At 47.0% G+C, this 17,945-nt stretch overlaps 2 protein-coding genes across 2 annotated transcripts; one reads left to right on the top strand and one right to left on the bottom strand.

Annotated features, from left to right (window-relative positions):
• Positions 1-1,146: 1,146 nt before the first annotated feature.
• irf5 (interferon regulatory factor 5) lies at positions 1,147-7,168 on the top strand. Its single transcript, XM_063460130.1, has 9 exons — positions 1,147-1,343; positions 1,548-1,738; positions 2,518-2,704; positions 2,788-2,813; positions 2,888-2,915; positions 2,995-3,306; positions 3,959-4,348; positions 4,418-4,536; positions 6,416-7,168. The coding sequence occupies exons 2-9, from the start codon at positions 1,565-1,567 to the stop codon at positions 6,602-6,604; spliced, it is 1,425 nt and encodes a 474-aa protein (XP_063316200.1). The 5' UTR covers positions 1,147-1,343; positions 1,548-1,564; the 3' UTR covers positions 6,605-7,168.
• Positions 7,169-8,031: 863 nt separating this feature from the next.
• Positions 8,032-17,939, bottom strand: tnpo3 (transportin 3). The gene is made up of 23 exons (XM_063460322.1): positions 17,664-17,939; positions 16,199-16,399; positions 15,717-15,790; positions 15,473-15,629; positions 15,066-15,209; positions 14,788-14,963; positions 14,564-14,702; positions 14,291-14,437; positions 13,832-13,939; positions 13,655-13,746; positions 13,435-13,574; positions 13,105-13,296; positions 12,837-12,928; positions 12,642-12,718; positions 12,505-12,565; positions 12,274-12,414; positions 11,801-11,917; positions 11,611-11,705; positions 11,367-11,523; positions 11,120-11,287; positions 10,917-11,029; positions 8,683-8,766; positions 8,032-8,596 (listed from the first exon to the last, which is right to left on the bottom strand). The coding sequence occupies exons 1-22, from the start codon at positions 17,781-17,783 to the stop codon at positions 8,706-8,708; spliced, it is 2,772 nt and encodes a 923-aa protein (XP_063316392.1). The 5' UTR covers positions 17,784-17,939; the 3' UTR covers positions 8,032-8,596; positions 8,683-8,705.
• Between the last annotated feature and the right edge of the window lie 6 nt (positions 17,940-17,945).

Raw genomic sequence — 17,945 nt, forward strand, 5'->3', positions numbered from 1 at the left:
CGATAATCAGATCCCGACTTTGATAAATCAGGATTTTACAGACACATTTGTAACTTTGACCACAACCCAGCCATCTGTCCGTCCATCCAGCCATCATCAATCCAGGCATCCATTTGTCTGTCCATCCATCCTTTACCTTACCCTAACCTGTCGCCTGAGGAGTCAGTCTTGTGTTCATGTTTATCAATCAGGACTATTAATCAGTTACTTCTTTTTTTGGTTGTAAAAAAAAAAACACGTGTCATCAGCCCCTACTGCAGCTCTGGAGGTGAAAGCTCAAGCTCTTCACCTTCCTCACTTCTCCCTGGCTCTTCTTCACACTAAAAACAGCTATCATGTTTCCAGTGAGAGATCACGTGACCAGTAGTCCTTGTGACATCATCTTGTTGCAGAAAAAGCATATTAAACACACAAAGAGAAATTTATAAAAACGGATCAGTATTGATTACCTGCACTGATAATGTCTGATAATAGAACACATTTTATTTAATACTTTTTATTGGTATCTGTCATATTTCTGTTGTGTTCTTTATTGTTTTATTTCTGATTACTTCTTTCTGAATGGATATTGATTGTTTGTGATAAACAGGTCAACAAAAACTAAACACTTGTTTTAAGTTTCCGGAAGGAGGAAGGGAGGATCCTGGAGACTACTAAAGAAAACAAAGTCTGTAAAGTTACCTGAAGAGAGGCGTAACTCGCCGGATGCCGCCTGACACACCTTCACAATAAAACATTCAGCGTTTAGAACTGTCAGGATGTGTGTTTGTTGCGGTGTGGTTCTGTCCGGGTTCCTCTCAAACAGATGCATGGTTAGGGTTCCTCGGGGATGGCTATTTAAGTAACTGTGCATCAGTTTGACTCTTTCTGTTTTTTAAATAACTTCTGCGATATGGAGGACCACAAGAGCCACGCGCATCGAAATTTTTATTTCGATGCGCGTGGCTCTTGTGGTCCTCCATACTGCGAAGCCTCTCAAACACTTTTAAAAACTTCATCTTTAAACTAAATAAAAGAGTAAAATAAAAGTGGCTCAATAATTAACTGAAAGGGTTACTAATTAATTATTGATCACTGCATGTTTTAATCACGTTTTGTTAGAAGCTTTTATTTTGTCGACGGCTGATCTGCCACCGGAAGCAGTTTTCCTTCAAGTTAACTTGACGTCATGTGACCGGACTGAGGACGAGTTTGTCTCGGGACTTTTCTCTGGCCCTTCATCGCTCCGCCGCCCTCTGTTTGTTTGTTTTTGTATCTTTGTTTGTTTGTTTGCTGACGTCACCGTCACGCCGCAGAAGAGGAACACAGCGCGCAGACTCTGAACCAGGACGGGACCCGGCCAGGTGAGTCCGTCCGCCCAGCGCGCACACGCAGTCAGGTATCTGTGCTCGTGAAGCCGCGCGGAGTGAAACATTTCAATTAGAAACCAATTCCTCGATAATTATTCACTTATTACAGTTATCAATTCAAAGCTCCGAAGCGTCAGAAGCAGCTCGTGCTCAGGGACCGTTTCCGTGCTCTGAGTGAATCCTCTCCCGCTCCCACAGCTCCCAGTCCTCCCAGCATGAGCGTCCAGCCCCGGCGTGTCCGCCTGAAGCCCTGGCTGCTGGCGCAGGTGAACAGCGGCAGGTACCCCGGCCTGCAGTGGCTCAGCGCAGACCACCGCCTCTTCCAGATCCCCTGGAAACACGCCACGCGCCACACGCCCGTGTCAGACGAGGAGAACACCATCTTCAAGGTCAGGTTAACCCTTCACACCTGACCTCTAACCTCTGATATAGCATCTGCTGTGATCATGTGACACTCAGCTAACAGCTTAAAAGTTTCAAAAAACTTTTTTTTTTACAGAAAATAGTAACGCACACTCGTTTTCATATCTTGGTGAGGACATCTCATTTCATAATGCTTTCCCTAACCCAACCATCAAAAATGAATGCTGAATCCTAACCCACAGCCTAATCCTAAGTATAAGCTAATTGTAACCCTGTCACTAATACCACATGGGGACAGGGATTTTGTCCTCATAGGTAATTGTTGGTCCCCACAAGTATAGTAGCATACCATTTTTTTCTGTCCTCACAAAAATGTCTAAACATGTACACAAATACAAACATACGCAGACGGACACATGCACACAAACACACATACGCACACACACACAGATACAAGGACACACACATACACGGGCACACACACACAAACAAACCAAAGTAAAAACTACAAGCAGGTTCCTGAGCGATACATGTGAAGAGGAAGTAGGCGTTTGACTTCCTCCTTCCAGCGGAGTTTCGTTTCACAGTTTTTGAATAACTTCAGTTTGAACAGAGGTGATGATGTCACTTCCTCCTTCTCTGCTGACTGCTTCCTCTTTTGTGTTTATTGACTTTGAGTAGCCTTGCCTATGATAAACACTGGAAACAAAGGGAAACTGCTGGCACGGCAAAACATCTCTCAGCTTGAGCACAGGTGAGTCCTATCTGTTCACATGTGAGTTTTGCCCTGGTCTGTGTCTCCTAGGCATGGGCTCTGGAGACGGGGAAGTACCAGGAGGGAGTAGATGAACCCGACCCTGCCAAGTGGAAGGCAAATCTGCGCTGTGCTCTGAACAAAAGCCGCGAGTTTCAGCTGAAGTACGACGGCACCAAAGAGACGCCGGTCCAGCCGTACAAGATCTACGAAGTGTGTGAGCACCCCGGGAGCACAGGTGAGCTTTACCATCGCACGACTGTAACCTTCTGATGTCGTGCGATGGTGACAGGAAGTGATGATCCCCGTTTTGTGTTTCAGACGGTGCTGAGGACGATGACGAGGAGGTGAGAATGATCACATGATGTAAACAGTCTGACATGTTTTCACCTGACTGACCGAAACACTTTGATACTTTCAGATGCCCAACCTGATGGACCTCTCCATCAGTAAGTACACCTTCGACTCAGTGTCACCATGGAAACACTGTGGCTGTTGATGTAATGTGATGACGACATGTCTCCTTAGACCCCAGGCTGGGTGACTCCGCCCCCTTTGCCTCCTTCCCGGCTCCCTCAGAGATGAACCAGTTCAGCCTACCCCCTAACGGGACATTTGGACCGCCGCATATCCCAGTGCCTCTGCTTCCTGACATCACCATGACCTCTGACCTCCAGGGTCAGACACACTTCCTCCATAACGGACTTCAGGATCTGAACGCAGCCGCCGCGCAACCAGAGCCGGACCTAATGGAGGCCAGCGGCATGGTGGGCGTCCAGAACCAGGCAGAGCCTCAGAACCACCAGCCCTGCAAGTATGACCTGCTGAGCAGCGTCCCACGTGAGTCCTGACCTCTAACGCAGTTTCCTGTCACAGATTCAGGGCTAAAATGCTACCATACGCGGCGCCGCTCAGACAGTTTACCGTCAAACCAACTCTGATGTCACACTTTAACAATACAGCACCACAAAGCAGAGCTCAGGGTTACCTTCACAGACCCATGAGGGCTGTGCTTTATGACCAAAATCTCATACCCTAATGTACGTCATTTCTTATCCCGATAACGATTTGTTTTGGTGACCTTTACCGTGGTGACTGTTGCTAACCGTCATCTAAGGCAATGAAACAACATTGCAGTAAACATTGTGTTTTGTGACAGCACGAAATAAACGAGTATAACATGATCATCCCATATATTTGGTCAAATCGCACAGCCCTAGTGAACGTTAACAGGTGAGCACTGCAAACTGAAGGTGAATATCACGGCAAATCCTCTGATGGTTCATCTGCACGTCACCTGCCTGCAGAGAAGCAGGTGAGGGCGTGGCAGGGTCTGTGACACCCTTCAGTGTAACCATCAGTGCAGCGTCCTGTTTGCATGTCAGGAGCGGTGCCCCAAATAATCTCATTAATCTTGTTACCATAATAACACATACAAAAAAGTCCCCCCTCTATTGGCACAGTAATGGTCCTGTATCTTGTGTTGCTATAGTAACAGATCTGGACCTGAAGTTCCAGTACCGGGGCCGTACAATGGGCTCCCTGACCGTCAGTAACCCCCAGGGCTGCCGGCTGTACTACGGACACCTGGAACCGACCCCAGAGCAGGTGGACCTGTTCGGACCCGTCAACCTCCAGCAGGTGCTGTTCCCGGGAACGTCAGAGATCCAGAACGAGAAACAGCGATTTTACACCGAGGCCTTGCTGGATGTGATGGACCGCGGCCTGATCCTGGAGATCTGGGAGCAGGACATCTACGCCGTCCGCCTTTGCCAGTGTAAGGTGTTCTGGTCTGGACCGGGCATGCCCGAACACGGCCCGCCCAACCCCATGGAGAGAGAGAAGAAGATCAAGGTCTTCAGCCTCAATGACTTCCTGCAGGGTGAGTTTTGTCTGCGGGTTTGTTGACATGCTGCCTGACATGTTCTAACCGACATGCTTCTGTCCACAGGGCTGATCCTGTTCCAGAAAGGCGAAGCCCCGAACCCGCCGCCCTTTGAGATCTACTTCTGCTTCGGGGAGGACTGGCCTGACAAAAAGCCCAAAGAGAAGAAGCTCATCATGGTGCAGGTGAGGGGGCAGAGCTTAAACTGAGCGGCAGTGCTGACAGTTTTATAACAAGTGCGAAGAAATGAAGAAGCCCTCAGTCCAAACACGTCAGAACCAGAATCTTCATGAGCTCCACCCCTCTACCAATGCTCTCACCTGAAACGGATGGTTAGCTAATTGATGAGTCATTCAGCTCCAAGTTAACCTTCACTACATCACTTACCTCCTCCTGAGCAGCATCAGTACTTCCTATTGGCTGATGTTGCTGTGAAGAACCTGTCTTATTGTATATTAGTACATTACAGCAGATGTGGTAAAAGTACATTCTGTACTTAAGTAGAAGGGCAGATACTTAAAAATACTGCAGTAAACGTTGAAGAACTGATTCAACTTCTTTACTCAAGTAAAAGTAAAAAAGTACATGCTGTAACGTGTACTCAGTAGGTAGGTTAGGATTAGGACATCTCTATCAGCTATTATTATGCAAAGGTAAAAGGACCCTGTGTTATATTAATACACTAATAACATAGTATTAGTAAATGAGAATAAAAACGCTATTCAAATCTAAATTTTAATTCTCATGAATGCACTCAGCTTGAATCTGTGATGTAAACAAAGAATTAAAAAAAGGTATTTTATGTTGCCTACATGGTAGAGGCTGAGTTTGCCTCCACACCTGAACAGGAAAACGTGTTACAGGTAAAGGGGGCTTAGCGTGGGGTGAGTCCCAGCTCACAGTGCAGGCTGTGATCAGCTGACCTGAACGCGGTGTCGGCAGATGTTTCACAGCTGTATCAGTTAGTACAAAGGTGGAATTCAGTGAGTTGATCTCAGCACCACCAGCTTAACTTCATATTAATCTCTGCTGGGCTTTATGTAATCTACATTACATCAACACGCTAACCTGTTTATCTGCACTTCATGCAATGTTTGAATAACACACAGTTAATTTACTTGGTTTGTTATGCAGCACATTTCACAATATGAAAACTCATCATATACAGATGTGATTAAAATGATGACATCACATGTAATCATTAAATCTCCCTGAGCAGGCCTTACCTTTAAATCTACCCTCTGTTCTTCCTCTTCTTTCTTCTTCCTCTACCTCTGACTGAAGTTACCTTTCATTCTTTTCTCTCCCTGAGAAGTCCAGCAGCTAGGCTGTTAGCAAGGAGACTCACAAACAATCTTGCATTTGAAATTAGCTGCCACTTAAAAAGCGTCACTGCCTTCATGCTTCCCCACGCTTGCACCAGCCCACAGACACCACAGATGAAACTGAAGTAACGAGCCTGCAGGTAGTAAAAGTAAAAAAGTGGTCTGAAAAATAAATACTCAAGTAAGGATACCTGGAAATTCTACTTAAGTACAGTAACAAAGTATTTGTACTTTGTTACTTTCCACCTTTGTACTTCAGTATATTTCTTGCTACCTCAGCAGCTCTTTCTGTTTCTGTGCACTTTGTTAAAGAGGTAACAGATACATAAATGCAGATGTGAACATAAATGTGAGGTCGGAGGTCAAATATGACATGATAGTTTTGCTTTCTACATGCTGTTGACACATGGCGCACATGTAAGAATCAAATTTATTCTCCACAGAGCACAGACACGATTCTTTAGTAAAATGTTGAATATCTGTTCTGTAGCCTCTCCTGGTCACCTGTCTGTAGGTGTGCAACTAAACACATGTATGAATAATTCCCTTGAAGCGTGTAGTTTTCCCTCCACACCTGTTCCTCTGTGCATTTCCTGTTTTTAACCCAGTGTTAGGAATAAAGTTTCACTGTGTGGGATGCAGACACACAAGCCAGGTCACCTTTCAACCTCCTGACTGCCTCATGTTCATGGAGCTCCACACACCTGTGGATGTCTCACAGTGGGTTTTTTGTCCTCAGGTGATTCCTGTGGTGGCCCGGATCCTGACAGAGATGTTCTCCGGAGAGCTGAGCTGGTCCACGGACAGCATCCGGCTGCAGATCTCAAACCCCGACGTGAAGGATCAGACGGTGGCACAGTTCAAAGAGTTGCAGAGGCTCCTGCAGAGCCAAAACATCCAGGGGCCCTGGAACCCCACCGGCCCCTGAACCAGGGGCCCTGGACCCGACACAAACACTGCTTACTGCACCTTCCCCGCACAGCAGGAAACCCTGACTGGAGGGAAGGTGCAGCTGTACAGAAACTGAACATTTGAGACAAACGGGTGCAGGTCTGCAGGTGTATTTCCTGTTCTGTTGTCATGCCGACACCTTTCTGGGAGGTTTCTGTGTTCAGATTTCAATAAAGGCCGTTGCAGTATTCTCACACCAGGTGTGTTTTTGTTTTTAGACCAGGTAACAGGTCTAATAGCAGACCTGAGAGGGTCAGACTCTACTTCAGTGTTTACCTGTTCAGGTAAAACCTGAAGCATCAATTTAAATGCACTATATGAGTGAGCCAGTGTTTGATGCCTGAGTGAACCTGCAGGTGTCGGCTTTTGGGCTGCGAGTAAATAAGAATAATAAGTAGTTTCAGTCTTGGAAAAATACACCATATACCTGAACCTTCCTGCTCACCTGACCTGCAGCTCCGGAATCAGTATGACCTGTGTCTGTTTACATCAGTGATAATAACGTTTTTTGTATTTTGAATAAAGACGATGGTTTGAATGACCTCTGATCTCTTTATCTTACACATCTCACCAAACGATGGAAAACATCATCAAGCAAAGGAGATAAGGACTTAGGAAAAGAGATGCTTGGCAATGCAGAGGATCTGACAGATTGGTGAACATCACACCTGATTTGCTGCTGTGTCTGAATTACAAGGTCCTCGCCTCCCCAGGGTTCATGGCTCTGCGTTCAAGCTGGGGATAAATGAAGCACTGGGGCTCCTTTCCTCGGGGCTTGGAGACTTCAGCTCCTGACAGTCAGTTTGAGAATTTCCTGCAAGAAGCCACTCAGACGCTCCCCTGAGGTCTAAGGACAGGAAGAGCACTTCAGTGAGCTCCAGGATGTGGTCCTGAGCAGGTTGAGGTCTGACTCACAGATTTGTTTCTGCGTGACGGTTTAACCGCACTTACATCACACATGTGACGCATTTAAACCGAGCCTTCTGCAGACCAACAGCTCCACATACAGAGAAATTTTTTCCATCTTTTCTGTGCAGTAGCATGAGGCCTGGAACGATGCAAACCACCAGCTCACTCACGCCCTCCGATGACCAATAAAGCTGCTGCACTGCCTTCACGAGTCTGTAACCAACCTTGGAGTGTCTGTGATGGAGGAGCAAAAAGATTTGCTCTGTTTGACTTTGAAGATTTCTGTGATGAAGGTTTCTATTATTTTAGAAAGCCTCCGCGCCCTTCAGAGCCAATTCATCAGGTCACCATGATGATGGAGGAAACATTAACCTCATTCCTTCTAACACCTGCTAACCAGAGCGAGAACCCAAACACCTGGCTACCATGCAGCTGTCTGACCAACTGGCACAGGTAAGTGAGGTGACAGTAATAACAGAGACACTGGATGAGCAGTTTTTTTTTTTTATTTGTTTACAACAAGGCTACATCACCGATGATGTCATGGTGTCAGTCTCTCCGCCTCATTACCCAGAGTTCACTCTGTTTCACTTTGTGGAAGAACAACTAAAATTCAACCAAAGTTAAAAAGGTCAAAGGTGACGCCAAATCCTCCCGCAGCACGCTGCAGCCAAGAGCATCATGGAAAATCTTTTGGCTCCTTTTATGGCACGGACAAAAAAACCAAAAAAAAAAAACCACCACGACCAAAGTCCAAAAATAAATCTCTAAAAACTGTTGACCAGGCACATCCTCCGATTCACGACCGCAGCTTCCTGACCCCGCCCACCTGCCGGACCCAGCCCCGCCCACTCACCACCTGCTGCAGGTGAGGTCAGGTGAGTTCAGGTGAGCTGGGGTGGACTCATTCTGTCCAATCAGTCTTCAATCTGTCAGTCCTTCAGAGTGAGCCGCCCTGTTCACATTCGAAGTCCTTCATCATCTTCATCCCTTTGGATCCTCGTCTGCAGACGCAGATTATTGCCGTCACCTCTGAATGCTCGTCAACAAAAAGATTTACCTGTGGGAAAAAAAAGAAGTCTTAAAACATATCAGAGACGCAAACAAACTGAACACACACCTGAGTGTACTTGAGAACAGGCTCACCTGGCGGTGCGAGAAGGCTGCAGCTATCGGAACAGTCTGGTGAACTCTCTGATGGCCCAGCACACCTGTTTACACTCCTCAGCGCTGCAGAACAACAAATGTGAGGTTATCCACTTGTCACCTATGCAGGTGTTCCACACACTGAACGTTTATCAAAAACATTTAACCAGATCATGAGATCAATTTTCCAGGAAAAAAACTCCTCAGTTGGAAGAGTTTTTTTTACCAGTGCATAGTGTTTTTCATTCACCTGAAACCTCCATATCAGGTCAGGACAAGTCCAGACTCGCTCAATCCGGACTCCAGTTTGTCTGCGTTCCACCGTCAGACGAGCGAGTCTCGACAAAACCTGCCACTCACCTCAGGCACTTTTACCTGAACGCCTCACAGTCAGCCACGCCTGTCCCTGAACACCTCACAGTCAGTAACGCCTGTCCCTGAATGCCTCACAGACAGCAACGCCTGTCCCTGAACACCTCACAGACAGCAACGCCTGTCCCTGAACGCCTCACAGACATAATTGACTCGCCTGAACACAACATGAGCAGTGATGGGAATAAGGGCATTACAAGTAACAGCGTTACAAGTAACAGCGTTACTAACGGCGTTACTAACTGCGCTACTTTTTTCAGTAACGAGTAATCTAACTAATTACTATTTCTATCGTTACAACGCTGTTACTAACAAGAAAATACGGTGCGGTCGCGTTACTATTTTTTAACAAACAGACGTTGAAGCTGTGTTCAGTTTAATCCATCTTATATCAGTTGCACGGAAGTACCTGTCTACGTAAGTAATCTGGGCGCTATGGCTTTAAACAGCGGCACGCGCTCCCGCGGACCGCAATCACAGACGATCACTTTTTGGCACAACACCTGGAGCTAAGGGGGCAAAACAATCGCATGAGTGCTGCGAATAAAGTAGTCGTGGTAAGCCAATCACATGACCACTTCAAGATGACAAAGCAACAAGGTGATATATATACCAGTTTTTAAATTGTGTTGACAGGCCACGTAAAACCAAAGTCATGATAAACAGTATATACGCGGCGTTTTTTCCTCAATAGTTTTGTCACGTTTACTGTCTAAGGACAGCACTAGCAAGCACTCTCTGCTTATGAGCAAAAAATAAAAAAAACAAAACAAAAAACACCCCTGGTGGAAAAATGCACCATGTCGACCAATCAAAAAAAACGATATGGCAACATGACATTTGGTTGTTTTGGAAGAGGGAGAAGTTTTAGGAGTGAGGGCGAGAGAGAGAGAAAGACAGCAGAAAAAGAGAGAGAGCGAGTTTTGAGATGCGAGAGATTTGTGACGTTTAGCGTGTTTGGAGTGTGTAGTTAATGTGCTGTCTTGTGTAGTTAGTGTGTAGTGTTGTGGATAGTTTTGTGCTGTGTGTCAGAACAATGAGGCGACTGCTGTCTCCAGGTAAAAAAAGGAGTGATACACCTGCTGGTGTCAGACCTGCAGGTATCAGGCTGTGTTGTTCTCCTTTATAGTGGACAGAAATTATTTTTTTTGGAGTGGCACAAATAATTTGTGTGGCATCTTATTGAATGCAGAACAGCTGATTGTTCTGTAAATAGTTTGAAATGGTTAAAAAAAAGGGTAAAAAGTAAATGGCTGCAAATAACTTTGCTGTTTGCAAAACTTGTGCATATGATTTTAAAATTGAAAATTTATATTTGCATTTAAAGTTATGAAATATGATTCATTAAAGATGTTTGTGGTTGTTACAGTAAAAAATATCAATTTTTCTACTCAGATTTTATGTTTTTTGTCTGATTTTAGATCAGTGGTGTTAATACAGTATGTCAAAATGAAAACATAACTAAGTTCAGGCACGTGAGGTTGTGCTGCAAAGAATGATACCAAACAAGGCAAAGTAAATAGTTTTTAAAGGTGAAATGTGGAGGGAAAATCAAAAGTAGTTAAAATGGCCAGTTATACCCTGGACCCCAGAGGGTTAAACTTCTTTTTTTTTTTTTAAAGTAAGGCAATAGTTACTTTTCAAGTAATTAATTACTTTTAGAATCTTGTAACTCAGTTACTAACTCCGTTACTTTTTTGAAGAAGTAACTAGTAACTATAATTAATTACTTTTTCAAAGTAACTTGCCCAACACTGAATATGAGTTTCTTTAAGTTGCTTTCAGAGACACATGCTTCACTTACTACCTGACTATTACTTGCCCCTGAGAGACAGACAGTAGAACAGCTTGTGTTATCTCACCTGGTGACCTGTTTATGGAAGTCAGTCAGCTGTTTGTGGGTGACTGTCACGGCGCCGCCTGACGTCTCCTTCGGTAAACCTTTCAGGGCGCTCTCTAACCAGCGGCAGAACGTCTGCAATACAAGGACGCCATCATCAGCACCTAGAGTCACCTGACACCCCGAGCATGCACACAGGTTCGAGATGCCTGACCACGTACTCACCGGCCGGTCGAACACCATGATCTCCCACAGCACCTCGGCGACGTCGGGTAGCGTGTACGGCGGCAGACAGAAGCAGCATGAGTGCATTAGCTGAGTGACGAGCTGCTGGCCGTGCTGCTCCATAGCCTGACCAATCAGACGCTTTCTCACCTCGAAGTCCTCCTCGTGCTGCAGACCCACAGGTGTTAAGGTGAAGCAGACTCCTGTGACATTACTGGCGTTTACAGCACGTTTCCATTGGACTTACATCGTTGGCGACTCCTGTGTGGATGAGGTCTCGGACAAACTTCATCACGCTGCAGTTGGCGTCTCGGTGGTCCAATGAGGTGGCGGCAATGGCGCACTGGATGATGTGAATGATGATGCTGCTGCTGAGCAGTGTGACAGGACTTCGCTGGACGAACCTGAGCAGACGAGGACGGCGGGTGAAAACGGGCAGAGCTACGGAGCATGGCACCACCTGGCTCAAATGGGCGGCGCTTCAGACTCACCTGGTGGCCAGCCTGAAAAGGTCGTCCACAGTGTCGGGGTGATTCCTTAGACCGTTCGGCTGCTCCAACAGCTGGAAGGTCGGCATGCAGAGAGCCTGAGGAGGAGGAAGCCACACCACCATCATTATCACTGACCAGCTCAGTGAGCACATAACAGAAAGGTGGAGCCTCAGTGCCCAGGTGTGCTCACCTGTAGCATGTCGAGTAATCCCTGTCTGCAGCCCTCCTCCATACCGTACTCATCCACCAGGATGCTGCCCAGGTACAGGAAGCAGGAGTGTGGATACACTTGATACACGCCCACCATCTGACAACAACACACACGTGATTGTTTCATTGGAAACAAAACAACACTGCATCATCAGGGATCACAGATTCTCTCCAAACCAATCAGAATTGCTGACACTTTAGTCACAGCGCCCCCTGGAGTCTGGCAAACTGCTTTGTATCGGTTCACAGATGATTATTTTGTGTGACAAGTTTCTACAACACTTGCTTCACTCAAACTTCATTTAATTGATTGCTGATTGACTACATCATGGTGCACATACTCAAAGCTGATTGGAAAAGCTCTAATCAGCTTTTCTGGAAGCTCAGAGTTTATTTTTAAACTCAGAGTTTGTTGAACCTGCTTCCTGCTCCCTGTCGGATATGAGGTCTCACCTGTGTGACAAGCGGCTGCAGTAGGGAGGCGGAGCCTTTCCCGACACAGCGCACAGCGAACCTGAGGCAGCGACAGCAGCGCTCCACGATGCGGTTATCAGCCTGGTGAGTGTTCAGAGTCTCCGACAACACGGGCCAGATCTGCAAGTCACATGACCAAAGGTATCTCTATCACATCTATTCAAATCATTCTATTCAAATCAGACTTCCAGGTAAGCGCAGGTGTGTTACCTCCTGGATGACTTTCTGACATGGGTGAGTCTGTCCATTCTCAACGATCGGGTTTGTGTGTCTGCAGAGAAATGATGCGTCCACCGTCAGCTGTTTCATTAAAGTTATACTGGACGTAAACAAACAGGTGAACTCACCTGAAAATCACGGCCAACCTGTCGAGCCACACCGTCGGATCAGCTGATTTACCGTTCGTGGACTGCTCAGTCAGAAGCTAAAACACAAAGAAGTAAATACATAGGTAAACAAACACACACACACACACACACACACACACACACACACACACACACACACACACACACACACACACACACACACACCCCTCTGACCTTCTTTAGAGCTATGACCTGAACAGCACACAGGTCGCTCAGACACTCTGCGATCTTCTCCAGAGGAAGTCGAGCCAGGACCAGAGCCGTACCTGTACAGGTAATAGTACACTGATGTGATTACACATGAGCATGCTGCATCTACACCACTCATGAGGATAAACCTGGGTCAGAGATTTAAGCCTTGTACCTTCTAAATGTGACCACAAGTATCTGATAATGTCAAGGCAGGTACAGTACAAGTATGTGATGATGTCAGTGCAGGTACCTTTAAGCAGGCCGACGGCAGCCTCTGTGGAAAGGGCAAAGGAGTCCAGTGAGCGAGCGATGTCCAGCAGCCCGTGGAAGTGCTGAGCCATGTGATCTCTGCACACGGAGCAGATGTTGTGGATCGCCTTCGCTGCCGCAGATGCCAGCGGTTTCTCTCGCAGACCTTTCATCAGGTAGTTCAACACAGAGTCTGACAGGAAGTACAAAAGATTAATCAGTATGCCCAGATGCAACTGTGAAGCTACGACATCCTGAAAGGCAAGGAAGTTAAAACATGGCTGACTGCATCATCAGGACACTGCCATTGTTCAGGATCATTCCTCCGTACCAAGGAATCTGGGATTCCTGTCCACGACCTCGCTCATCTCGCCAACCAGCTCGATACTCGTGTATCTCACCGCCATGTGGACACTCTCAGGAAGTAACACAATCTGCTGCAGCACCTCTGTCAGCGTCGGGTTGTTCTCCCTGAAATCCGACATGGAGAACATGTTTACCTGATGAACGTGTCTGAGAGAACTTCCTGTGGCAGTGACGCAGATACTCACGGGTCGACGCTCTTTGCGATGGAAGCCATGATGAAGAGGACGGCCTCTGTGACCTCCCAGGGAGGATTCCCATCTTTCAGCGTGGAGTACAGCTGAGGACAGAAAGTGATGTTAATGAAAGAATAAAGGTGAAACAGATGCCACCTGCCAGCCTGAAAGCACCTGAGGATTAGTTACCTGAGCGAAGCACTCCATGGAGCCAACCAGGAAGATGACATCTTTAACGAGGTCAGACACCCTCATCCGGAACTCGCCAAAGTCGTCCGTGTCCTCCGGGATTCCCTCCTGTGGACGGAGAAAGATTCAGACTAAGATTTCATGACCTGAACACCTGAAGCCAACACAGGTGATGCTACCTGTGGGTGGAGCCAGAGCTGGAAGTCTGACAGATGCTGACATTTTAGTTTGTTTGTGTTCCTGACTTCACATTCAAACTGATTCACTGATTACTGATCACTCACAGTGAACACACCTGTGAGCATTATTCTGGAACATCACCATGGAGACAACGAGGACAGGTAATACAGTCAGGGTTCAACTTACATTAGTGTGTTCAAACTCAGCATCATAAAAACTTTACACAGAAGGATCTGGAGCCAGACTGCAGCATGAAAAGGTTCAGGTTCAGGTTCTTACATGATCTGGATCGAGCTGGCAGTGCCGGGCCAAACAGTGCAGAAGCCTCTGGATGTACGGTCTGAAGATGGCGTGCAAAGTCGGGTCATTGATTTTGTACAGGTGTTCCCCAAGACGGTACCAGAAGTTAAAGGAGATCTCCACCACCTGGACCACAGAGAACAGAATCACACACAGAACCATAATGCAGACCAGACAGGCCGACATCCAAATTAGAACACACAGGAGCTTCATATGCCATGTCATATGCAATGCCATGGGGTGTGTTCGTACCTCGTACTGGGGGTGTCCTGCACAGATCAGCAGCAGCTCCAGGGACCTCAGGTCTCCCATGCCCTGTCCTGGACTCCTGACCGTGGTCTCCAGGAAGGTTTCGCAGAGCTCTGTGAAGATCCTGCAGTAGTTCAGCACTCTGAGGATGAGAATTGAACACACGTGTTACTGACAATATGTAAACAACACATGAATGCCACAATCAGAACTAGAGCTGTCCTCACTTGTCCAGATCTTCTCGGGCTACTGCCATGTGATAGGCCGTCTCTAGCGTCAGGACGCCCTGGAAGAGCTGCAGCGCCAATGCGACGTTGGTGTCCACGTTTTCTATGGCGTAGAGCGCAGAGCACACACAGTCGGAGGACGCCTCGTGGAGGTTGGTAGAGGTTTCATCCCTCTGCTGTGGAGACAGTTTGGGGTAACATAGAAATATTCACATGATTCCAGATAGACGCTCATGTGATCATCAGATCATTGACTTTGACGGCACTCTCACACTTACCAGGACCTGGAAAAGCACCATGAGCAACTGGTTGCTCGCCATGAAGTTGCTGTCGAGGACGCCCAGGTTGAACCAGCTGCCCAGACAGCGAAACACCTTAATAAGCATCTTCTCGTCATTCCCCGCTTTCTCCACGCAGGTTGTCTGAGGACAAATAAAGTCAGAGTCCTGTTTAAATAAAGATTAGTGACATCATCAGTGACATCTCCATTTTTAGAGTGATAACAGTTTCCGCCACATTATCATTATGGTTTTATTACTAGCCACACCCCTACCTTAATGACAACATGCAGCTAATGTGGCTATCATGTGACAGTTAAACAGCCACTGGCCCGGTGAACAGATACGATCAACATTCAGTGGTGTTCAGACAGAAATATTACTGAGCTGTCTGACAGGTGTCTCACCAGCAAGGTAACCACGGTGCTTGAGTAGTACGCCAGGTCCTCGATGATCTCCGTCCTCCGATTCGCTCCGATCCTAAGCGAGCGACTGTGAACTTCCTCTGGGAGCACGGTGAGGATCTCTATGAGGAAGGGCATCGAGCTGATGTCATTGTTGTACCTGAGCAGGGGTGGAGACAGAGGAGCAGGTTAGTCACTGACCAGCTTCAGAGAAAACATTGTGTTAGCCGATTTTGTGAATTCTTACTTTTCTATCAGTGTATGAACACATCCTTTCCAGGACGCCATCTGCAGGGCAAGGTCAGCGATCGCCAAAGCCAGCTAAGGGAAAGGGTGATGAAGGTCTGAGTTACTCAAGTAAGAACTCTCACAAACAAATTTCCTGTTTTTAAACCCTGATGATGTCACTGCAAGTTCAGCTTACTTTTTACAGTTAAACCCCCGCCCTCCGACAAGGTGTGATAACAACCACACAGATGTATTAAAGCAGGTGTTAACCAGCTCAAGCCAACATTAAACATCACAGGTAAGAAATATTTCTCAGGCTGATTCTGTGACAGCACTCATTCCTCTTAACTAAAGCAATAATCAGCTGTCTCCAGGGAAACCCCACTGAGACAACTTTACAGCTGACTCAAGCCGAGTACAAAAGGTGAGGATCAGTCAAGAGTCAATGAAGTCCTATTGACTCCAATCAGATGCTGATACCGGTGGAACAGGTGTAGTTACCTGGGTTACAATGATGGGCGACAGGTCCTTGAGGTTTTGGATGTGCGTCAGCAGCGAGTCTCGCAGTGCATTGTGGGTCTCTGGCGGGAGCTCGTAGAAGCTCGTTTGGATCTTCATCTTCATTGTCTGTGCGGCGAAGTAACACGACTCCACGTCCTGTTTGAGCTGCAGCAGCTGGTCTGACACCTCCCAAGCATACATCTGAGGAGGAAATGATGTCATAGCGAGGAATGGGAGAAGAAAAAAATCGACACTGCATAACATTATGATATTTTATCTATACAGGGACACCAAACAAAAATAAATAAACTAATTAAAATATGAACAAGAGGACTTCAGACTAAATTGAAGGAGGCAACTTTATCAGGTAACTGCTGTATTATCTCAAACAGATTGCACATAATTGCCAACTTGACTCCATTCAGTTGCAGACTGACCCATATTACGGCAACATTTATGGAGGTCTTAGTGAAATGTTGGTGAGCTTAGTAAGAAAATAAATGAAGAGATGATGTTACATTGTTGTATAAAACAGGTACTAACAAAGTTTAACTTTGACAACATAATCTACAGTTTAAAGGTGGTGATTGCGAACATTACTGTAATACTCGCACATTGTAAAATGTTAAAAAAAACAAATCTTCAGTGAATTATTTTCATAAGATTGAATCGTGGGCTGTCTGCTGATTCTGCTCCTTATCATTAACATCTGACCAGAACAACAGCCTCACGTTTCCAGCTAGGTGACACTGCAATGAACCGTTTGATCTGTTGTCCCCAAAAGATCAACCACCTTCTGACTGAACCTGAAGCTCTTCAGGTGTTCTCCTCAGGTGTTCTCCTCAGGTCCACCTGAGAGGCTCGAATTAGTTCTCACGTGACTGAAGCTGGGGCTCCACAAACACCCGACTGAGCATGCTCACTGATCAGCTGACTGCTACAGGGGGAAACTTTCACCTGCATAACTTCAGCCCTCACGCACAGTGGCTGACCTTTTACCCCAGGTCACCTGACTGTGACCATGCTAACATGCTAACAGCTGAATAAAAACAAACAAGCCGGAACCGCAAACAGGAAGTCCAAACACAGGCGGGGAGCGCTTCATTTATTCACCTGCAGCAAGGTGACTCACTCACTCATTCACACACACACTCTCTCACACAAACACACACACACACACACACACAGAGAAAGAAACAAACAGACACACACACGTGCGCAGGCAGGCAAAGTAACATACAGACAGCTAGCAGTTAGCATAGCAGCTAGCTCGGCATGTTTTCCTCCATTCATTTTCTTTAGCTTAGCTGTTATGCTAACGGAAGCGGTGGCTCCTCTGAGACTGCGCACTACACTTCACCTGTGCGTTTTCACACAGGTAAACCCCTGAGATCCGCTTCACACAGATCCCCGAAAACACGAAGCGACCTCCGCCCGCCCGGGCCTCTCCCCCCCGCCCTCTCACCGATCTCTGCAGCTCTCCCAGCCACAGCGAGGCGCGCTCCTTCCCGGCCGGGTCCGGGTCGTGGTACAGGGCCTGGACCGCCTGGTACACCAGCGCCAGGCTCGGTTTGCCGCCCTCCATAGCTCGGGTCAGACACAGGGACGCGGTGAGGCAGACAGCTCGGGGTCCGGGTGCTCGGATCCGGGTTCAGGGTCCTAAACGCTCCGAGAGCCGACCGCCATCTCACAGGCTTTCCGCTGCAACGGCAATCCCGGTCCCACCGGAAACACGGGCACCAAAAGA

The sequence above is a fragment of the Pelmatolapia mariae genome, linkage group LG17 (assembly GCF_036321145.2).
Source record: "Pelmatolapia mariae isolate MD_Pm_ZW linkage group LG17, Pm_UMD_F_2, whole genome shotgun sequence".
NCBI lineage: Eukaryota > Metazoa > Chordata > Actinopteri > Cichliformes > Cichlidae > Pelmatolapia > Pelmatolapia mariae.